Source organism: Stylophora pistillata, chromosome 5 (assembly GCF_964205215.1).
Source record: "Stylophora pistillata chromosome 5, jaStyPist1.2, whole genome shotgun sequence".
Classification (NCBI taxonomy): domain Eukaryota; kingdom Metazoa; phylum Cnidaria; class Anthozoa; order Scleractinia; family Pocilloporidae; genus Stylophora; species Stylophora pistillata.
In genome coordinates this window covers 14150644-14175423 of record NC_142523.1, presented here as the reverse complement: position 1 = coordinate 14175423, position 24780 = coordinate 14150644, and the positions used below count along the sequence as shown (strand labels likewise).

Here is a 24780-nt window from a genome sequence, read left to right as displayed (position 1 = left end):
CGGACCTTTTTTCCTTTACGAGAAATAGTCGAAGCTAATGCTCTATCTCTCACGATAGGTGAGGGCTGATATCAAACAATTACAGTGTAGAAGATAAATAATTTAGTCTAGGGGAAAGTCATACTAAAAAATGCTAAATAGGTAAATGCCGTCGAAATATTATGATCCTTAATCGGGTGTGGTACCCAAGGCAACCAACAATTATTCCTTTCTTCTTCTGTTTTTAACATTCCGTTTCTGTGGTAGATAGACTCTGGGAGGTGATTTCTCATCGCACACGGCATAACCGGATGGAGGGCTGACTTTGACATACCCTTAACAACGTAAACTCTTAGGAGCCATACCTGCCATGCTATTTGCTCCACGCTGGTTATTTAGAGAAACACAATCCGGACTGGTAAAGAGAGCGAAGAGTATGAAACATTCCATTTCCTGCAGCATTTTTCCTGTTTAAAACAATGAAAAATATTAAGGCAATTTTACAGAATCTTGGGAAAGTAAGGCGAATTTCTTCGCACGCCGTGGTGTACTGTTTCGTTAAAAAAAACTTAGCTTATGAAAAATATATCGAGCTACCTTCGCCGTCCCATTTTTCAATCTTCAGCAGCCTTGCCTAATTTTATTTTAGTTGTCTTAATCACATTTGTGTGTCACTAACCGGGAATAAATGTATTTTTCCCCTTTCGCTTGTTTGATTGTTTTCTTGCCTAATGTACACTATGAACTGAACATCTCAATTTAAATTCCCCCTCCATAAAACCGTTAACAGAACATCCTTACCTTTCCAGAGGTAATTCACTTTAAAATATTTGGGGTGTTCTTTGTTGTGCGGTTGTCCGATTTTGTTGTCACTTGTATATTTGCAGACCGAATTGGACTGTACTCTCCCACCATTAGCATAACTCATCGGTTGACGCACATCAGCTATGGTTAAACAGCGAGCGAGTAATTAAAAAAACAAAGGAGGACCCACGTACGAAGGGAGAAAAAAATCTCCCTGGCAACAAATATACCTAAATTCTTTTCCTGAGGCTTGTATATTGTTGCTTGACAGTTTGAGCCGCTGCTTGATGGTAAACTTAGGTAACAGAACTTAGCCTTTTATTATTATTATTATTATTATTATTATTATTATTATTATTATTGTAATTGCGAATGAGTGAATACGGCAGGTGAGTGTCAATTTAGAACAAGGCTGTGAAACTTTGCCAACGTAAATTACTTTGGTCTTCCGCTGCGAGTTCGAATTTCCCTCATGACTTATAAGAATAATGAAAAAAAAAAATTGTAAAAAAAAAAACCTTTCTCACCTTCTCAGAGGAAATATATTTTGTTCTCTTTTGAAAGGTACACCTTTGGAAGGGATGTATCATTTCATTCATTCTTTTTTTTTCAACGTTCAACAGCTATCATTATTAAGCAAACATGAAGTTATTAGAAAAGTATTATCTCGGAGATTCAAACTTGAGTGAATAAATCGAGCATTCCTTGTACTCGAGCTTGACTTTCATTTTTATTTTGTCGCTTAAAATTGAAAATGACAATTTTACACGAAATCTTCTCGGCAGACGTTAATTGGCAGAATACGTTAATTGGCAGAATACGTTAATTGGCAGAATACAATCTGAAGCAACCACGACGGGGTTCTGTCCTCGTGTACCGGTTCACAAGGGAATTACCATTGTTCTTTCTTTGTTTAGGAGTTATCGGTTAGCTATTGTGTATTGTTTGGTCTTTTGTATTGGCTCTTGTGAACCGGTACACCAGGACAGAACCCACGACGGCGACGACAACAAGGACGTGACAAAAATTTCATTTCATTTATTTCCTTATCAAAGTGTTCTTTATTTTTGCCGTCCTGACTACTTAAGGTCCCTAATGTGATTATCTTATGAGGCGGTAATGGAAAAAATACTGAAAATGAATAAAACGTTGTACGGGATCGTAGACTAGGATAATGGATATCAAACCCTCAATCTTTTTTTCTTATAAGCTGTCAAACGTTTGCAAAAGTTACCACAAAAGCGGTGAAATCATGAAAGCAAATGAATTTCAGCAATAAACGTGTTCTTTGCGAATGACCATTGACGCCATGATATAATTTACCATTTGTGAACTCGAAACCACGCAAACAATTTTGGTGTACGCTTCCATCGGTAGCTGGACTTTTGCAGATGACCATTTATGAGTAAAATTTTTTTACTTTTTAAGAGAGAATAAGTCATTTTTCTCCTCTTGATACAGGAGATGATTCCTTTACAAATGATTGCGCTTGAGGTTTATGTCACTTTCTCTTGATACGAAAATTCGAGCTTCTTGCCGTAACATAAATAGTCAGGACATATCCCAACATTTTGAATCTATAAGTTGGAAATATGAAAGTGACTGTTAGGTGAGAGCAAAACAATTTGGACTTAAGAAATCTAATGAACATCTGTTCAATGTTTGTGTAATTATAATTAACTTTTTTGTTCTTCCACTGTCAATTCGACCTCCACTTATAACTAATAAGAATATAATACAATAAAGGAAAAAAGAAAAGCTTTACCTTTCAAAGAAAATATATTTTCTTCACCTTCAAAAGCGATGCAATGTTTTGTTGTTCAGAAACTAAGAATATAAGTAAAAAGATAAAATGCAGAAATCCAGTATCATCTTGCAGACTCCCACCGGGTTGACTCAATGCAAACATTCCTTGCCACTCGAGCTTGACTTTTTTTAATTTTTTTTAAGCAGACGTTGATGGGCAGAATACAGCTGGACTTTCCTGATGACCTTAATAAATTAAAAGTGTCTCAGGGAATGAATATATTTTTTCCTCTCGAGAAAGGGGACACATTCAGAGAAGAATTATGCTATTTACCTAATCTTCGGATTACCACGAATTCATGAATAAATAACTGAAAGCTTGCTTCCAGCAATTCGCTTTTTTTAAGTTTTGTTTCGAAATACTGTACAGAGTAATCTCTGAAGATGCAGAATTCAAATCCTAGACGGGGAAGTCATATTCAGAGGTTAAGAGGCTGTCCTCCTAAGGACGGACAAGGCAAATTTCGGACCTTCACCAATTTCCATGATTTTTTTCTTCTGTGAAAGTCGATACTTATATCCCATGAACAGATATCACGTTTATTTTGAACCAGTCTGATTTTTTTACGAGACATTCTTAAAGGTGACCTCAAAAGCACCCAATCCCCCCCGACCTCCATAATTTAGCTACAAAAGTCGAACGCTGGTAAAGCCGTATTCTTATTTTATGCATCTAAGATCGACCTTTTACCATTATTACGTTAACGGTCAAATGATTGCACTATATATAGTTTTCACCGAGTTACAAATTTTTCAAAATACTTTGCCTCCAGCATTGAAGTTTGTGAATGGCGAGGTACATGCGGTTGAAAGCTATTTTCTCCTATATGGAACCTTATCTAGAGTCTAATCTATTTCGGCGTGTAAGCACTTACACATAATAAGTAAATTATGGAATAAGACTTTTGGGCACTCTTTATGACGCGCCTTATATAGCTTTGCGAATTTCGCAAATTAGCCATTTTGATCGAAACCAAAGAGAACCACAGGCGGCCCAAGCTCTCTTTGAGAACCACACAAGGAACACAATTTGCATATCGATTTATAAGGATTTGTATGGGATTTTCTACAAGATATCTATAGAGATAGTTAAAAGTGAAAATATTACATAAAAATGGCTTACCTTATTCCATACGTGTGTTGTTTTCTCCTGGTGTCGTTATTTTACCGATTTCACTTTATTTAAGCGGGTTTTTTTTAATCCTGGTTCTCTGCCACATAAAGAGAAGACAAGACCGAACACTTCTGTCCGGACTCGCGGGGGTACTAGACCTGAGAGGACCCCGGGTTTTACAAGAAGTTTTGTTGACAAGTTGAACTCTAGTGCCCCCGCGAGTCTTGGTTGCCAACATGACGAGGTTACCAAGCCGATTTCAACGGTCGTTGTGTCGTGTTTAAAATGACGTGGATGTCTACCATGTTTTAGCGTTTCACTGAGGACACGAAGAGCCGCCTGGCGTCGATCGCAGGGCTGAGATTGAGTGGCTAGAGAATCGAAATGAAAGGTCAACCTTTGCCCTTGAATTCTGCGGTAGATTTGTGGCCGTGGGTACATTTTAGCTTGGGATTTTTTACTTCGTTCGGCAGGCTGTCCGGACAGAAGTGTTCGGTCTTGTCTTCTCTTTATGTGGTAGAGAACTAGGATTAAAAAAAAACCCGCTTAAATAAAGTGAAATCGGTAAAATAACGACACCAGGAGCAAACAACACACGTATGAAATAAGGTAAGCCATTTTTATTTCATATTTTCACTTTGAACTATCTCTATGGATATCTTGTAGAAAATCCCATACAAATCCTTATAAATCGATATGCAAATTGTGTTCCTTGTGTGGTTCTCAAAGAGAGCTTAGGCCGCCTGTAAGAGAATGCGATCCAACCAACGGGTAAGTTTGGGAACTGAGAAATTGTTACAAATCAAAAAATAAAACTGAATGGCATATCATATATTGAAAAATAAATCTTATACGACGTTTTCGCCGTTAAATTGGAAAACATGGGTGTTCTAAGGAGGAAAAACCTGTGTTTGTATTCAAACGAAATTATGATAATCTTACAGAGAGATTTAGCACCGCTTTAGCGTGAAACATAAACTCCGTGAGTGGCCACGTGACCTTGTTTTCCCACCATTTTCTTATGTTTGCCGGTCGCGCTTTGCTGATTACAAATAACGGTAATCTGTTTCGCATTTACAGGGTAAGGAAGATTCTATTTCCTTTTTTTCTCACAGAGAAGAAGTTAATGGCCATGGAAAAGGTGTAACGATAGGATTTTAAGTTATCAAGTTCTTTTATGCCAGTGCTAAAGATAAAGAAAACTCAACGTAGAAACTGATACATACATACATACATACATACATACATACATTTTATTGTGTTTTGAGATAAAAGTACAGTAACATGCACGCGGGTAGCTAAGCTAATCTTGGCGTATTTCTAGACGTGATTCTTACAGTGTTTCGTAACTTTTTATACTCTAAAAAAAGCAGTTGAACACCAAAATAGCGCTAACTCGCCAAAAACGCTTCAAAATGGCCTGAGACGATGATAATCAACAAAGACTGAAAACAACAAGGCAATAAGGTAAATCCATTTTATCATCAAAACAAGACATTTTTTCTCTCCTTTAAAGCAAACCGATAACATCCCATACAAACCTTTATCAATATAAAACGTTGCGCAACACTGTAAGAGTCACGTCCGCTTTTCTAGTAGTGAGCTTGGGCTACCTGTGGCCGAATAGACATCGATCGGATCTACAAATGTCTCTCTGAATGGAGATTCTTTCTCGTGAAAAGCTGCATTTGCTCATTTATTTTGTCCTGTTTTTGACGACCTTATGAATGTGTTACTGGACTATCAAAGGTATGCAGGGTAGTTGTGAGTCGTTATGTTTGCTATTCAAATTTTGCAATAAATACCCAGGCGCAGTGGGATGAAGAAAGACCCATGTTCAGTAACCGAGGGATGGTCCTTCAAGGTTCGTCATCTTTCGATAATTAAAGACATTGCATCAATGTCACGTAGCAAGTCTTTCATACCTAGATAATCATTAACTTTATATTTCTTTCTATTAAATAAAAGATAATCTCAAATTGGACTTGCACAACGGCAATTATTACCTTTGACAATACTGACAAAGATATGGTTCTTGCACGTACGCACCACACCAAAGAATTGCATGTAATGAAGTGTAACCAGTTCTGTTTGTGTAGACTAAGGCATACACTTGTGAATTAGTGTAGATTTAGTATTATGGAGCGAGAAAAACAATTATGTAATGTCCATGCAATAATTCAAAATGGTCGACACGTCAGTTGTGTAGTACATGGGTGAAAAATTAAAGTAAACGCTGAATTGTGCGTGATTCGTGAAAAGTCTGTTTTAATTCCCGTAAACCGTGAATTATCGATTTTAATTCCGGTGAAGCGTGCACGACACCCCCCCCCCCTTTCCAATCCTCGTTTATTTGTGAGGGCAAAAGGTCTGTTTTCACAAAGGTCACCAAAACTATTCTTTTTAAGGCATACGAGGGCGCCTTCAAATTCGTTATGACGGGAGCTCACACGAAGCTAAAGCAGCAAGCTTCACGCTATTTTACCTGAGACGTGAAAAGGGAAGTTGACGTTTGCCGTTTCACGTAAACGCGGTGCTAAATCTCTCTATTATCTGTACGGGAACGTGAACAGATCGATTTTTAGTCGATGGTGAAATAACTTTGATTCTTTTCGTCTTTTTTGACAACGTTAAGGTTGATGAGTTATCGTAGAAAGGGGGAGAAATGGGGATGATTTACTTCTCCAAACGGAGAGAGAATAGTATTTTCAAAGAGCTTATGTGCATGATGTCATTTGAGAACTCAGAGAGAACAGAGGAAACAAAAAAATTAGGATTTTGAAAACAAGCTTTCTAATTGTCCTTAAGGAGAATACGCGGTTGTGGTTTCATTCGCACTGGCATGCCCTGAATTTATTTTAAACCTTTCATTTGCTTTAAAAATAGGCAAACGTAAACTTCAAATCTAGCTTTGCTCCTCTATTCGGTGGTAAGGACAGGTGGGGTGTCAGTGAGTTTGCGTTTCCTCCGTCGCTCCGAACAGAAGAAGAATGGTTTAACATTGGAATCAATCCATTAAGCAACAAATTTATAGTAGTAGCTTTCAACCTTGTCAATTACATATTCCACTTGACTTCCCAACAGTGATAAAGGAAAGGTGGGGAGGGGTGGGGCTAAGTCTGAGCTTCTGTTTCTTACATCGCCCCAAATATGCAAAAATGATTAAGTCAAACCAATCAATCAAACAAAATTTATTAATTCAATAATAATTAAATATTTCCCTAGTTCGTCACACACTGCATATGACCATATGACTCTCTATAAAAGTTATTCTATTGTTAAAAACTTAGAGAAATTGATATAAAAACTTGTTAACCGATGAAGTGCCAGAGTGTCTCTGAGTCTATCGCTTCTAAGTGAAATTTTCTTCGATCTATACACCGAATGCAAATATGGCGTCCAATTTGAATTGCCATTGTTCTGGACTGACTAGCCTCTCACACATGCGATAATCCTTTTGTATTTCCACGTGAAGACGAGGCTAGTAAGTCCAGAATTCAAATTGGACGCAATTCAAATTCAATTCAATTCAATTCAGATTGGATGCCATATTTGCATTCGGTGTATACGGTGTTGATGAACAAAAGCTTAAAAGCTTATGAGCCTGCTATAATAGTAATTGTGATTCTAAAGAGGAGATAGAACACCACAGGAAAGCTTACAGTTGCCAACAAAATCTACTAATGGGTTACTGGTTACTCAAATCAGTTGCCTCACACTGGTTAAAGATACTTAACTTTGAATCTTTAAAGATCCACAAGAAATCAAGTAGGTGATTAAATACTCATAGAATACGATGAAATAACTCAGCTAGCTTCATATATACAAAAAACACTTCTGACAAATAATGTCACACACTAGCTAGTCTAGTTTAATACTAGTCCCACACTAGTTTCACGCTTACCTAAAATGCTTAGTTTTGAATCTCAAAATGCACCAAAAACTGAGTTGGTGATTTAAAAGGCGATGAAACAATTAAGCAAAGCCTAAAGATACCATATACATATTGATTGAGAGGGGGGACTCTAAGTAATGACGTACGGACCGAGCGTAGCGAGGTGCGTGCGTTATGAACGAAGTTTGAGAAGTTTGTTTTAAAAATAGAACGCAACAGACTGGCATGCGCGGGAAAAGTACAAAAAAGATTCTGCGGTAAAAAAAATTTCGTTCTTTTTTCGAGTCACAAGAAGAAACTCACAATTCATTAAACACGACGACTTATTTTCTCTTTTTTCTTCACTGCCGTCCGTGGTTTTTTGTAACAACACAGGTGACCCAAGCTCTGTCACTGGCTCTTTCACAGTGAATAATTAACGAGTTTGTATAGTGGTTTAGTTGGACTTGCTTTTAAGCTCCATAAATGTAAAGTTGTGTGAAATAATCAAAGAAATAAAGTCTTACCTTCATAGAAAGTAGTCTGTGTTGTTCTCCTCATGATTTGAGGCCGTTTTGATGAGATTTCGCTTGACACCCTAAATTACCGTGTAAAATACGGGAAGGTCGGAAGCTTCTTTTGACACATGCTCGCCAAAATCGATCGAAAACAACATTTAAATACTTTCGCTCAAGTCAAAACTTGGCAGGACGAAAGCCAAATAGTTTTCTTTAAATTCACCGAAAAAATCCCACAAAAAATGGTTTGTCAAGCAACCAATCCAGGGAGAATTTCAAATTAGCGGCCGTTATGAATTCTTCAAATGCGTGGAAGGAGCATCTTGTGCAGCTGAGAGACCGTTAATGCGCGGTCGACCTGGACCCTAGTCAAATCTCTCTCAACGGGTCCTCGCCATAGTCTTCTAACACCAACCTTTCACACGTACTAAGGTAACCGACATTTCTGTTGTTATCGAGTATAACAAGAAAACAGGGAAGTTAAGATGGACAGTATCGACGATCTAGTCAAGGCGATGAGTTTACCCGGGGTACCTGTTTTTTATTTTTTCATATTCACTCGATGGTACATTGTCATCCGGATCCAAACCGTCGTGCTGTTCGTAGTGCAAAATAACTTCTGCCACATGTCCTAATGACTCGTAGGGTGGCCCACTCCTAGTTTGATTAATTTCCATAGTCTCTGCACGCATCCAGTAGTCTGTAAGATTTAGTTCGTCATTTGCACTGAGTAAAAAGTCATATCTCTCTCCGGGATGTATCATGATGTAATTAATATCTTTTACGGGTTTAACCCAGTAGCCGTCAGTGTTGACCACAGTCAGTTTATGGTCATCAATGGAGCAACTGTAAGAATAAAGCCCTTGGGCTCCAATAAGCCGAAAGCGATGTCTCTCCGAAGCTAACAGAGAATATACTCAGTCTTGTTTTATTGTATTTAACGTCATCATGTCTGCCTTTGCCATTTATGATTCCAGAAAAGTACTGCATAGGCCCAGCCCCTCCATTGTCAAAACTACGTGTACCATTATACCTTTGATCTGCTCGAGTAGGTACTTCGTCATGGGGCTTGTCTGGATAAAATCTCAAGGCTGCTTGGGTCTGTGTGAACAGGTCCAGGGATGCCTCATGTTGCCAGTCTAGAAGCGTTAAGGTGTGTTGATGTGGTTAGTCTTTAAAACTAATTTCTAGTTCAGTTTGGATTTCCTCCAACCTTGTTTTATTTTCTTTGACTATAAGTGCACCATAAAAACCATCTGTTCTTTGAGCGCCACTGTGAGAGTGGTACCAAAACGTTGCAGAAGGCCGAGCGGTGTTATTGTATGTAAAGGTCGATGAGGGTCCTATCTGACATTGAGTCACTTGCCCTACGCCATCCATCCAAGGTGTTCCTTTCTGATGCATCCCATGCCAGTGAATTGAAATACCTTCAGTGGTGAGATTGTTATGAATATGAATAATGACCCTTTGACCTTCATGAACTATTAAGTTAGGTCCAGGAATTTGTCCGTTAACGGCTATTGCTATGCGGTACGTTTTGCCATCTACAAACTGGGGATGAGTGCAATCGGTGCTGTCCTGTGTTGAACATGTTCTGTCATCCTGGAGCGGTGTAAGTGACCCATCGTCTTCAAAATAATAAATCACTCCTTGGGATCCTCGCATCGCTATTCCTGTAGGTTCATCCACTGATAACTTTTGGTAGCTGGTGAAGGTTCGAATTTCGTCAATCTCAAGGTTGAAAATACATACACTTTTATTTTACATGGCATTCACACGTTGGATTTCCGTATTCACAGTAGAGAGTTTCCGTATTCTCAGTTGAGAGTTTCCTCATTTCTGGTATTGTGCCTTCCAAATCCACATACCGGTCTTCCCCAGTCTCGTGAAGGTTCCCTGCCTTGTCTCGTAACTCGTTCAGCCCGTCTAAATAGAAAGAATGAATTGAAATAAGAGAGTTAGCTTTGAAATATTAAATTGGTGGCAGGAAGCTGTAACTATTAGTTGTGCTTCAGGGAATATTCGGTCAGTAATAGGGGCATATCGACTCATATCTCCCACTTTATCTTCTACTTTGGACGGATGTGGAGTGGGAGTGCGTGGAATAGAGGCAGGTCAACAATTTGGAAGTTGAAGAGCTAGATACATGACTTGGTGTTAACCTAAAGTCGCATCCTACTGGGATCATGCACTTTCATTTTAGTTTGTTGTCCTTCTTAGAACGAACTATTCTCGAGTGACTTGGTTGATGAACCCTTTCCGCCTTAAACAAAACATACTAAACAAAGGCATTCATTCGGCGATTAAGTCGCTGATAGGGTTTTTACAAACTGGAGAAGTCATACTGTTATATCGTGACCTTGTTTTGTTATACTTGTGTTACATTGTATTAAGTTACGTCACGGTTGTGTTACGTGTACATGGATGCGCCTGCGCAGAGATAGAACAGGAATAAAAGGATCTTGGAATGTTCATGTTCATTGCGGGTTTGGTTATAATTTCGTCCTTGAGTTTCCTAAGATACAACAATACCATGGTTAATTAAAGAATAGGAACATTTTGAATTTACCACAGCTCCTCTTGAATGAGCTCTTGACGAAAAACTGTAGATTTCAGCATGTCAGTATTTCAAATATGACTGAAATACGTCTGGCCATAGCCAATCACATTTCACATTCGTGTTTTTGAATCATTTGATCCTACTATGATGTATTTTATACCCTGTAGATATATAAAAACGGTTCTCCTAATAAGTAAAAGATACCGACGCAGGCGCGAAATTTTCGTCCAAAACAGAGGTCAACAGATCTTAACTTTAAGGCCCAGTTCAAACGTCGAATTTCACATGTGCCGAGCTTAACTCCTATCTTAATGGACTGAAATAGTTAAATACGGCATTTGATTCAAACGTCAAATTTAACTCTGTCGCAATTAACTCTGTTCTCTGTCAATATTCCCTAGCGCACTACTTTAAGCCAAGTTCAAACGTTGAATTTCATATGTGCCGAACTTAACTCCTATTTTAGTCAACTAAAATAGTTAAATAAGGCATGTGATTCAAACGTCGAATCTAACTCAGTCGAATTTAACTCTGTTCGCTGTCGATATTTCCAGGTGCACTACTTATTTGCTAAACGAAGACGTCTATTGAGCGTTTGCTTAATTGCTTCACTGATGCTCTTGTTTCGACCACAAATTGCACTCACCCTACGGGCTCATGCAATTTTGTTACACATCATCAGCGTTTGCTTAATTGCTTCACTGATGCTCTTGTTTCGACCACAAATTGCACTCACCCTACGGGCTCATGCAATTTTGTTACACATCATCAGACACATCATCACTGCACATCATCAGACGTGCACATCTTGAAACCAGGTATAGCATGAGTCTAACGGTAAAAAGTTTGAAAGAGCTTGGGCAAAGGATTTTCTTCCCAACATACGAGAAGAGATCCTCAAGGAAGTCGATTCGCTCGAAGCTGGCCTTCAAGACCTCCGAAAACGATTTGAAGAAATTGAAAAGTCCCAAGACTTCATTTCAAAGAAATGCGATACAGTGATATCAACCATTAAGGACGTAAAAGAACACAATGACAGTCTAAAGGGCGATATTAGAGTGATAAAAGAAGACATTGGGAAGCTTGGAAACGATTAACTGAATGTTGAGATCCAGTTGGATGAGCTTGAGCAGTACGCACGGAGAGATTGCCTCGTTATAACTGGTATTCCGATCGTACCAAATGATAACCCAGCGTTGCTGGTAAAAGAATGTCTGAGATTATGGGAGTGAACCTCAGCCCAAACGATATATCGATCGCTCACCGTTTGCCGCCAACGAAGAAAGTGAAAGATCGACTGATCGTAAAATTCACTTGAAGAGAGAAAAGAGACGAAATCTACAGCAACAGGAAAAGATTAAAATCTAAATGGACTAAAGACCTTCCGTCGGTGGTCTGCGAGCCGGAATCTGTGGCTGTAAGTCATAAAGCACTAATTCATGTCAATGAAAGCCTGACGCCGTACAGAAAGCGACTACTGGGAAGAATTTTACAATTCAAGGGTGACCGTAACTACAAGTTTATCTGGACGGCTAACGGTAAAATAATGCTGAAGAAAACGGAGAGCTCAATTACGAAATGTTTTGTGACACGTGAGGAATTCGAAGAATTCCTCGATCAGCTTGATTAACTATAGCTCAATTTAACGACCTCTATAAATGTGTACTATTATGGATCTAGACATGGCTAATCACCAAGAAAACGTAAGTAGTTCTTTACCATTTTATGGGTTAACTGACAGAGAATTTTATGCTATGGTTGGTAGCTGGCCGGATGGGCGCCATGATGATCTTGACTTCCGCGATCTCCTCGCTAATCCAAATAAATTCGATAAATGCGACCCAGATTTAATGTTAAATACTTCTTGCTCAGAATATCATTCAGTCCGTAGTTTTGATAAAATGCTAGTTAAAACAGCCGCCAAATATTTTTCAATTCTTCACTGCAATATCGGAAGTCTGTCTAAAAACCTAAATTTTTTGGAAGAACTTATACTCCATTGATACCAAAGTGGATATTCTTGGAATTACAGAAACCGAATTGGGTGAGAATTCTGTGAGTAATGTAAATATCAACGGCTATAATTTATTTCACACACTCTCCAACAAAGGCGGGTGGAGCCGCTCTGTATATCGCTAATAATCTTAAAGGAGTACCTAGGCCTGATATTAAATTTGATATAAAACTAGTTGAATCATGCTGGGCAGAAATTGATACTGGCAAAGGTAAAAAGAATATTATAATAGGCTGTATCTACAAGCATCCTACTTGTGATCTAGAACAGTTTCGCAACCAACTAAATGATATAATCAAGTCAATTAATTCCAATAGGCATGAAATTTACATCTTTGGAGATATGAATATAAATTTCCTGAAATTTAATGAACACGTCCAAACTGAAGAGTTCTTAGATATGCTCTATGCCAACAACATCTTACCAATCATTACTAAACCTACCAGGCTTACTGATGAATGAATGAATGAATGAACTTTATTTATCGTCGATAACGTGGGAGTAGTCACCCAATCTCCCGAGCCAAGGGCTCATGTATAAAACGCTCGACTAAAGGAAATACAAATTAAATAATAGATGAATATCGATATGAGATATAAAAGTTCATTAAACTATATACAATAAAAATTGATATAAAAGTTAAAAAAAAAAGAAAAAAAAGCTACAAGTTACAACTCTGACATTGACATGCTTTATACTCTACATTTTTTATTAATGATTTGAAATGCTGGACCATAGGAGCTGATTTGGTAGACAATGGCTATTTATTCCACACATGGGCAATAAAGTAAGAAAAAGAATTATGCATAAAACTATTATTATAAGATGGTTGGGAGACGTTTAATCCACTACCTCGTAGGTTGTAGTTGGTAACCCTAGGCTTAAAAAGATTAGATCTAGTTAGGGCCGTGCGTCCTAAAACTTTGGAAAAAGACAGGGAGTGAATGTTCGATACGTCTTTGCTCAAGTGAGGTCATTGAGGCGATAGATAGACAAGCGTCGTAAGTGACTGAGTTCCCTAAATTTAAAATAGATCTTAATGCATAATGATTGGCACGTTCAAGTTTGTTGTTCAATGTTCGCGAAATCCCTAGCAGTAATGGAGAACAGTATTCAAAGTTCGGTAGCACGTAGGCTTTGTATAAAGTGATCATCACATTTGAAGGAACCAATCGCTTTATTTTAGGTAAGACGTTTATTTTAGGGTAAGCTTTTATTTTAGCATAAAATCCACATGAGGCTTATAATTCAGATCCTTGTCCAAGTTTACGCCAAGAATTTTTATAGTAGACTCAATGACAATTATCTGATCCTCCACTAAATAGCGGTATGTGAACTGAGATTTTCCCAGAGTCATTGCTTGCGTCTTAGCTGCGTTGACTTGAAGATGGTTAGCGGAGAACAATTGTGTTAGTTTTATAACATCATGATTTAGGGTAGATTCAAGCACTACAGGAGACGTGTGGGCTGCGTACTGTGTTGTATCGTCTGCGTATAGACGGAGTGAGGAGGTGCCGACTTTATGATTAACATCATTAACAAAAATAATGAAAAAAAGGGGACCTAGCAAGCTGCCTTGAGGAACTCCACACCGAACTGGTAGCCAATCAGAAGAACTCCCATTGCATTTCACTCTTTGGAAACGGTCAGTGAAATACGACTGAATGAGCCTAATGGCAGACTCTTGACAGCCATACGCTCGTAACTTAGCAAGTAAAAGATTATTGAGTCAAATGCTTTGGATAAATTAATTACAATCAACCCTACATCCTTTTCCGAGTCCAGGGCTAGACGCCAGTCTTCCGTTAGTTTGAGTAAGGCAATACAACAGGAATGACCGCGAAGAAAACCAGACGTATTGTCCGAAAACAGAGGTGAGAAATGACGATACAGCTGATCAAACTTAAGTTTTTCGAAGACCTTAGGGATTGTTGAAAGGACACTGATGGGGCGATAATTGGACTTTGATGTTTCATCCTCTTTCTTATAGACAGGTGTCATATTAGAGAGTTTCCATTGGCTAGGCCACACACTGAAGATGATGCAGCGATTAGATAGCTTTGTAAGAGGCCCAGCAATAACAGGAGCTGAAAGCTTAAGCAATTTGGGTGATAATCCATCTGGGCCAGCAAATTTCCTAATGTTCAAATTAGCAAGTGATGCAGCGAGATACACTGACTGGCTCGAATGAAAAGTCTAGCTTTGGCGCACTATTCTTGATGGCTAAGACACTTGAGTGGTTCATGAAGTCATCCACAGAAAGTTGTAGGAGACACACGTCAATTGAAGGTGTTGTGAAATATTTGTTGAACTGTGCGCTAGGATCAGGAACAAAGGCGCCTCCGTCAATAATATGTGATATTCCAGATAACGAAGAAGATAGGAAGAATCGTGTTTCTGCAATGTACATTCGTCAACACCTAAGATTGATTAAGCTCATCAATTACCCACATTTTGTTCACGCACGTTTTTTACCCTCGCTTCTATATCATGATTGTCTTTTCTCTTTTTCCAATGTTCATCCGGTCGAAACGTATTTCACCCTTTCGAAACTTCAGCCTTTTCAAACGCAGGCTCAGGATCATCTCTCTGAGTCTGGAAGGCAATAGTTTCTCAGCGGAACAGTCATTATTACATCAGGGCAACGAAATGGGACTCCATTGCCCTTACCATGAAAGCTTGGAAAACTCACCTGACAGGACAAAGTTTTGAATCATCACGGGGTCAGGAGAAGAATCAAACCCAAGCCAATTCAGAAGAAATAATAATCATGAAGACATGGACATTTCTTGAAAATAAATTAAAATGTATGGAAAAAAATCGAGTTCGCAGGGAAGCTATCGTTAGTGGCCCCATGCTCGGGTAGTTGGGAAAAGGAATAATCTAAGGAAAGCGAAGCCAGCTCTTCATCAATCAAACCTGTACAAATGAGCCCATTTCCAGTGTATCCCTCTTTGCACGTACATGTGAAAGAGCCATAAGTGCTTACACAGTGCGTACTTACGTCACAGGGCAAGTTATCACCATTGCATTCATCGATATCTGGAAGAGAGCAAAACAAGCTTTAGGTGTTTGATGAAAAACATTTAACTCCTTATCAATAACGGAGTTTTTTCATCAAAGTTTCTTACCAATCTCTGGCAGCTGACCAGATAACATGACGAGCTTTGCCCACCAAAAAAATTTATGCAAATTAGGCTAAGCCGGATCTGAGTTCCGCCTGGCAATTATTAACTGTAAGAGAAGATCTCAGTTCGCGCCCACAGCACGTTCAAGGTGTTGCGGATGAAGTTTCTGTAATTACTTTTTGGCACTTTTCGGCGTCAAAATTGAATAGTTTGGGTAACCCAAAACCCTTAAGCTGACCTTTCTTGTCATGACACGAATGTTTTCCAGAAAGGGACACGCGGTAATGTCGGTGTGTCTCGTGTGCAGGCATTTTTCCAGGTAAAACCCTCGCGTGGAATCAACTCATGTTTAATTTAACGCCCCTTTTATGCGCACAATGTAAGCCAAAGCAATTTTATAGTTAAACGTAAAGATCAGAATATTTTCTTCTAAGGATGATAAATGATCGACGCTGAACTAAATTATACGTTGAAGAAAATGCAAAACAGCATAACATGTAAAAGAGGAAATTTGGAAAAATGCGAAGTTACGGAAACCATGAAAATCTTCGATTTTTAAGAAAGGAAATTTTTATAATTCCAAGCTAAGTAAGCTTTTCTAGTGTTTCATTCTTGAAGGCTTTGTGTAGAGCGGGGCCTTTGTTTTATAAACCGTAAAACTTAGTGACAAGTCGAAAGGGCTCGCTCTTGGTTATGATACCAAAGAGTAGAGGGACACCATGGTGATCTTCCAGGTGTTTGGTCATCGCCGCCGCTCGTGGTGTACTTCGCTACTTAGGTGAGCGAGATCGACGTTCTTCCTCTCTTTAATTCTGACAGCTGTGTGAAAGACCTGATCCTTACAATGAAAAACGGTCGATTGTGCTTTTTCAGTGGCGGCTTTAACGCTCGTCCATATTCAGCGCTTATCCTAAACATGCATGGCATCTCTAGCTATCTACAAGACACGCTGCGATGTATTATTCGTCCATGTTCAACACAACAACTGCGCTAGTGAGATAGAGAATCGAAAGATCACATTGTTGCGCTCGAGGCAGAGTGCGCTAAGTTTGCCAAGTTCTACAATGGACAACAGATCGTACGGCCTCCCGCAAGAATAAGGACAAGGTCTATCAGTTACAAGCAATGGATAAGTGGAATTGTAAAAAGTTTTAATTCGTCCGTGCATCGAAAGGCCGATGGTATGTAATTTTGCTCATTTCCGTTCTTCACACACTCGAATAGCTGTTAAAATTAAATTTAATTGCGGGTTGTGCAGTCAAAATGTAACGTCGCCCAACATGGTTTTAGTTAAACCAGTGTCTTCTGAGGCGCTTCCACCAAAATAATTTAGAAGGGAACAACAGCGCTAACCGATTTAATATCTTCTCAAGAACATGTCAGAGTCTATTAAAACGCAGAAATTAAAAATAGTAAGAATTGGTGGTTCATGTTAAAAATCATTAAAGAACAGTTCTCAGTTTGGCTCGATAGTGCTGTCACTTTGCACTAGTTGTTCATAGTGACTTACTCATTACTTTCAGTATTTGTTCGAGCTTTTCTTCGACGAAATAGGGGACATACAAGAAATCGCAATTCACCTCTAAAACAAAAATAATAAGTTCTTCTTCCAACTGGACACCAGATATGACTGCGTAGTAATAATTGCGTAGTACGCGAAGTTGCAGTGTGAGAAAAATGAGTGAGGAAAATAATTCTAAGTGCTGTACAGCGCGGTTTTTAACATAGATTATCTAGCTAAATGACCTGCTTGTCTTAGATATTTATGATAATATAGGAAGGTCCCCAAGGAATACTAATAACCCGGCGTGTAATTTTGTGATTGACAAAACCTGATAACTCAGGTTTATGTTTGAAAGGGCAAATCATTTAGTACATTTCACTCCAGAAGTAAATAATCTCTTAACTTTCGTAATTATTATTTTGGTTTCAGGCAAATGGTGTCGAGTTGAAAGATACTAAGTTCCTGAAACATACATCCAAGCTTTGTTAGCAGGCATGCCGAATGCTTTTATAAACGTGCGAGGGTAAAAATACATTTGCGGCCCCCTGTATGGAGAGAAAAATCCAAAGTTTTTATTACAGGGATGGTAGAGTGAATGATGTTATTTCTGGTCTGAGTCATCAAAGTTCTGTACCATTAGAGTTAAGAAAAGCTATCGGGGGAATATGGAGGTTGCTGCAAGTAGTAGGTGTTAAACTCTCAACAAGCTTTACAGGCGGCCAATTAAAGAGCATGGGGCAAGAAATCAAGCACGATTCTCACCCAGTAAACTAAAATGGTTGTTGGAAATTGAGATGGACGAGCAACCAGAGAATTTGAAGTAATATGGTGGCCTGATCTTTTCTCAGGCACTAAAAATGGGAAACTGACCTTGCGATTTTATGTTCCTAAAGTGATACTTTGATTTCAATGATGTGTAGTACACAGTCTAGTTGACTTGTTCGTCATGTTTCCATACATTTAGTAGCTGTTTCTTGGCAGTTTTTGTAAGTTTGTTTTAAAAAACGATAAAATGTGTTTTGCATTTAGAGGAACAAACTTGTCTGTAGAAGGCTAAGATTAAACCCTGAATACAGCAAAATGACCCTGTAATATTAATGCAATTCATGTCTAGCTGGGCGCACTATACTCTGATGCCCTTCATTCTGTTGTAACCAAATTCAGAGGAAAAAAAAACACCTGGAGATAATATCTGTGGACTTTCACCATTTCTATGGTCATCAGGAATGACAGAATAAAGCAGTAACTGTTCACAAAGTCTTAATTCACTTAACTGAAAGAATAATGAGTTGGAGGGAACTATAGATCATTTTTTTCCAAGCATCTCTAATAATTCGTGATGGAAATAATAATAACATTGATAACAATAATAATGATAATAATAATAATAACAATGATAACAATAATAATGATAATAATAATAATAATAATGATAAAAATATTTACAATAGTTAGAGAAATAATGTTCATTATCCTGATGGTTATAATTCCTATGATTATTTCCATTAATCTAATCATTATTATTATCATTCATATTACTATTATGATTATTTCAATGTTTATCTATGAACAAAATAGTGTTATTGTTAGTCTAGCTGAATGAGTATCCAAGTGATTGAAACTGGGGCAAAAACAAATTAAGAAAAGACAGAAAAACCCCGAAAACTGTTCCGGACTGCAATTCTTGAGCTGGCTCATTGTGAAAGGTTTTGGGACTTCATTAAGCTAGTGCTGTCTGTAGTGGGCCCTGTGTCAAAGAGAGAAGAGTAGCAGCTGAATTAATAATAATAATACTAAGGACAATGATAGCATTGATTGACCAAAGTCACCCTATGACTAATAACAGATGATACGTGACAAACAGCATAAGCAACACACTTTTCAAAACAAAAAGAGCAAGCTAAAACTGCCATCAGATAAAAATAACTGTCCATAAAAGACTGACAGCATAGAGCTGAAAAAAAAAATAGGGACTGGTTCTGCCATCATATAACAACAGTCCATAGACTGACTACCCAAGAGAAACAGAACAGATCGGTGGTTCTGCCATCAGATAACAACAGCCCATAATGGACTGACTACCCAAGAGAAACAGATCCACCTGTTAGTTCTGCCATCAGATAACAACAGTCCATGGATTAACTACCCAAGAGAAACAGAACTAGGCAGGTGGTTTTGAATCAGAAAACAACTATTTAAGACCTATGTACAATGTGTCTTGGAAAATCTTCTGCATTCTAACAATCTATTGAAGAGAAAAACTATCAGAAACACTTGAATTTCTATTTGGGGGGAGGGGGAGGAATTAAATGAAAATCTACTTGCCTCAGCATGCCATCCTCACTGAGCAGCCTATTTCAATTTGAAAATGATGATCACAATCATAAAGATAATGATAATGATAACAATAACAAATCATTATTATTATCATTTTTATTACTATTATGATTATTTCAATGTTTATCTATGAACGAAATGGTGTTATTGTTAGTCTAGCTGAATGAGTATCCAAGTGATTGAAACTGCTATAAAATAATCTCAAGAAAAGCCAGGAAAACCCCAAAGACTGTTCGGGACTGCAATTCTTGAGTTGGCTCATTGTGAAAGGTTTTGGGACTTCATTAAGCTAGTGCTGTCTGTAGTGGGCCCTGTGGCAAAGAGAGAAGAGTAGCAGCTGAATTAACAATTATAATAATAATGAAGACAATAATAGCATTGATTGACCAAAGTGCCTCCGACTAATAACAGATGATGCATGAAAAACAGAATAAGCAACACATTTTTCAAAACAAAAAGAGCAAGCTAAAACTGCCATCAGATAAAAATAACTGTCCATAAAAGACTGACAGCATAGAGCTGAAAAAAATAGGGACTGGTTCTGCCATCAGATAACAACAGTCCATAGACTGACTACCCAAGAGAAACAGAACAGATTGGTGGTTCTGCCATCAGATAACAACAGCCCATAATGGACTGACTACCCAAGAGAAACAGATCCACCTGTTAGTTCTGCCATCAGATAACAACAGTCCATGGACTAACTACCCAAAAGAAACAGAATTAGGCAGGTGGTTTTGAATCAGAAAACAACTACTTAAGACAAGCCCTCTGAACAATGTGTCTTAGAAAATCTTCTGCATTCTAACAATCTATTGAAGAGAAAAACTATCAGAAACACTTGAATTTCTACTTGGGGGGAGGGGGGTAAATAAATGAAAATCTACTTGCCTCAGCATGCCATCCTCATTGAGCAGCCTATTTCATTTTGAAAATGATTCAATCACAATCATAAAGATAATGATAACAATAACAAAATCATTAATAATAATGATAATTATAATAATCATAACAATAACTACAATGACAAAGTCCGTGTTAGTCTGGCCTCTACCTTGAAGAAAATACAGCCCACCAACTGAAGCTGAATTCTTTAAAAGGCATTGTATTGCAATTGGTCATTGAGGCACTCAAGCCACCTCACCACGACAAGGTACGAACATTGAGGTGGAAAAAAGGGTCTGTAAAAATTGACTCCATGCTGATTCGAGATGAGAAATCTGTGTTCGAAGCTTCTTCAGTTCCACTCCAAGGGAATTTACTCTAGCTGATCTTTCGGTAAGTTAGGAAGCGAGCTCTTCGGAGTCGTGACTGAGTTTGGCGCCAAAAGATAAATTTTTCGCGCCTTCGGGCTCAAAGTCTAGCGTGGCGGAGTTCACCAGATTTACGATAGTCATAAATCCCGCAGATTTAATAAGTTCGTCGGGGATTGTTTATTACGAAGAAGATAGACCAGCTATTAGACAGAACGTGAACACAACGTGAACGAGGTCGGGAATCCTGGCTAACCCCACTACTCCGAACGATGAGTTGGCCAGCTGAAGTTCCCGTGTCGCCACACTTTGGATCTCGTCGGGAAATATCTTAAATACATCGCATATGAAATATTTACGCAACGGAACGTCACATACCTCTTTCAAAAGTAGATACCAATGCTTGCAAGGGTCAAGTGTGGCACTTGTAATCCTGCAAAGACTCTGCGTGGTTAAGTTAGCCGGTGGAAAGCCGCACGTCGAAAATCCGACTGCCGCTATGACTTCATTTCGAATGGTTTCGAAATCGAAAACATGATGCTTTTCGACATTTCGACATGAAAAATCTCGTCGAGGTTTAATATTTTAATATTGGTAAGAATTTAACCAGGATACGAGGCCAAGTCGTGCGACCGCCATAGGTTTTGTACCAAAACAATAACATCGTGTACTACGATCGCAAAGCGCGAACACTGATCGATCCACCAAGTGACGCAATACTGGAAATTCGATACGGTTGTTATTCAGGTCGTGCGGCACATGAAAATTGCGATATCTTTTGTTACTGTTTTATGGCAAACCATACCTAAATAATCATACCTAAATAATCGAAAGAGAGGCTTTTCGAATACGGCGCCTCGCCGGTATTGCCTCTTCTGTGAAAAGGAAGGATCTTTGAAAGACTACGTGATTAAAAATGTCGTTATAAGGAAACAGGCAGAAACAGAGAAAACGCAGTATTTTATGACCATTACGCGCACAACAAACTTCATTTCATTTCATGATTTTGATTTTCATCGCCAACAGATGACCCCGCGTTAACTCGCACGCAATCGCGTATCTCTCGTGGATTCGTGGGCGCTTATCTGTATAATTACATTGTAGTGTAATTAATGTGATGACATCCACCCAACGCCTTCTTCCCCAAACCTCGGCATCAGTTTACGATGCCTGCTGAGAATTTTTTTCTTGAGCAAAGCTCGTCATGATGTACTAACCTTTTTTTTCGATATGTAAGACCTACTGTCAAAACCATTGTTGCTGGTCTACATGTGTGTGTCTTGTTTCTTTCGTCGTTACTGTCTCTTTCACTGTTTAAAATTCTCACCTTGGCAAGTTTCTCTATCGCCGTTTAATCTAAGTTTACATGAGCACTGATATGAACCCAAATTATTGATACATCTGTGCTCTACGAAACAATTGTGTCTTCCCGATATGCATTCATAAACATTTACACAAAATTTAAGAAGAAAACAATCATAGGTTAAGAACCCTCCTTGATGAGATATTTCGTCCAGATCTACAAAAGTGGCCATATGAATTTTCTTCTTTCATGTTCGCTCATTTGCCTGCTTGCTCTCTTTCCTTCTACCCATCTTTTAAGTCAGAATTATTTTGCCTGTTATCCGAGCTCATCATTTTATCGTGAGAAATTTTCTTTATCACCTGTTTCGCACTGAACTCCTTGATATCCAGCAGGACATAGGCAGCGGTACCCATGGTCACCAAATCCCGCTTGACATGCGGCGTGATTAGCACACGGATCGCTCTAACAAGGATTCTGAAAAGGTGAGAATAAAATGGACCGATGTATAGAATAAATTAATACAAAAAAATGATGAATGGATGAATGAATGAATGAATGAAAGAATAAATAAATAAACAACACTTTATCAGAGTTTTCTTATTCTTAAATTTATCCCCCATGTAAAACTGAATGATGTCAGGTACTTACAAAAATCTCTGTGTATAAAAATCCGCTTTTGTCTTCGAAGGAATCGAAGACTTGTAAGTGAGTCATGTTATTCAGCTCGCATGTGAATGTCCCACCTCCCTGAGGACCGTAGTTGTAAGACACGCAGTTTGGCTCAAGATAGCATCTCAACTCGCAGATATCCTTGTCTTGCACTTGGTCTGTCCTAATAACGTGATTTTTTAAGATCTTGTTTTTTTGTTCCTTCTTTGAATTCAATCACTCGAAAATCATCTGAGGGAGGAAGAAGGAATAAAGCCGCCAATGAGAAATGCAATCTGCTGTGTCCTTCATTTTTCAAAAGCAGAACAGGTGGCAAGCCTTTCTATATTGTAGGCAACTGAGTTATTCGGTCAAATTGCCTTCAACACGAAAGCCTTTTCTAGTCAGTCATTTACCTTCTCACAAAGTTTATTTCTTCGGACCTTATTTTTCCTTTACGAGAAATAGTCGTACCCAATACTCTTTCACTCACGATGGGTGAGAGCTGATATCAAACGATTACAGTGTAGAAGATAAATAATTTAGTCTAGGGGATAGTCATGCTAAAAAAATGTTATAGTGGTAAGAGCCTTTGAAATTTATGATCCTGAATTGGGTGTGGTACAAAAGGCAACCAACAATTATTCCTCTCTTCTTCTATTTTTGATATTTCCGTTTATGTGGCAGATAAATTCTGGGAGATGATTTCTCATTGCACAGGGCATAATCGGATAGAGGGCTGACTTCGACGTACCCTTAAAACGCAAATTCCTAAGGGTCATACCTCCCATGCTATTTGCTCCACACTGGTTATTTACAGAAACAGAATCCAGACAGGTAAAGAGGGCGAAGAGTATGAAACTTTCCATTTCCTGCAGCATTTTTCCTGTTTGAAACATTGAAAAATATTAAGGCAATTCTACTGAATCCTGGGAAAGTAAGGCGAATTTCTTAACACGCAGTGGTGTACTGTTTCATTAAAAAAAAAGAAAAAAAACTTGTGAAAAATATATCTTGCTACCTTCGTCGTCCCATTTTCAGCAGATTTGCCTAATTTTACTTTAGTTGTCTTGATGACATTTGTGTGTCACTTGCCGGGAATAAAAAGAATTATTGTCAACTACACTTCGTAGAGTACAAATAACTCCATAGACGAGTACAAATATCACGCGGTATTTGTACTCGTCTATGGTGGAGTGCCTGTTAAACAGTTTTTCTCGTATCCTGCAAACGAAGAATTGGATTGTAGTTGCGAAAAAAAATGGCGGACAATTTGAATCATATTTCCGACCACGAAGAGTCAGAATGGTTGGCAAATATAGATGAAAGTTTATTAGATGAATCGAACGAAGAAAAACAGCTTCATTTAATGAAGAAAATGGAAACAGCAACACGACAACGCGCCAATTCCGTTCCGCTTCGCATACTTCTGTCACGCACTCCCCGTAAATAAATATCCGCGAAATTCTCCCGCACTGAAATAACAGTTTGGCGTGTTGGATAATAAATAACTTATTAGACGTTTTGTTGTGTAGTATCACTGAGTATTTTTACTCGTTATTTGTATTTTGACTCGCCCTATGGGCTCGTCAAAATACGGCACAACTCGTTAGAATACTAAGCGATACTACACAACAAAACGTCTAATAAGATATATGTGTTTTTCTACTTTCGCTTGTTTGATTGTTTTCTTGCCTAAAGCACACTATGACCTGAACATCTCAATTTAAATTCACCCTCCATAAAACCGTTAACAGAACTATTCTTACCTTTCAAGAGGTAATTTACTTCCAAATATTTGGGGTGTTCTCTGTTGTGCGGTTGTCCGATTTTGTTATCACTCGCATAGTTACAGACCGAGTTGGACTTTACTCAATCGCATTACCATTACTCATCGGTTAACCAACATCACCTATGGTTAAATAGTAAGCGAGT

General features: G+C 38.4%; 1 protein-coding gene, 2 long non-coding RNA genes and 1 pseudogene across 3 annotated transcripts in view; 1 reads left to right on the top strand and 3 right to left on the bottom strand.

Annotated features, from left to right (window-relative positions):
- LOC148730414 (protein glp-1-like) overlaps positions 1-351 on the bottom strand; it is a 1400-nt gene extending 1049 nt beyond the window's left edge. Inside the window, exon 1 of the mRNA XM_088760707.1 lies at positions 345-351. Within this exon, the coding sequence (XP_088616833.1) occupies positions 345-351 (7 nt within the window). The remainder of the gene's footprint in view (positions 1-344) is intronic.
- LOC148730411 (uncharacterized) overlaps positions 1-24780 on the bottom strand; it is a 34421-nt pseudogene that overhangs the window by 4003 nt on the left and 5638 nt on the right.
- LOC148730413 (uncharacterized) lies at positions 359-2721 on the bottom strand. Its single transcript, XR_016001395.1, has 3 exons — positions 2549-2721; positions 781-924; positions 359-446 (listed from the first exon to the last, which is right to left on the bottom strand). It is a non-coding gene; the product is annotated as an uncharacterized LOC148730413 (long non-coding RNA).
- LOC148730412 (uncharacterized) lies at positions 16123-18382 on the top strand. Its single transcript, XR_016001890.1, has 2 exons — positions 16123-16978; positions 17731-18382. It is a non-coding gene; the product is annotated as an uncharacterized LOC148730412 (long non-coding RNA).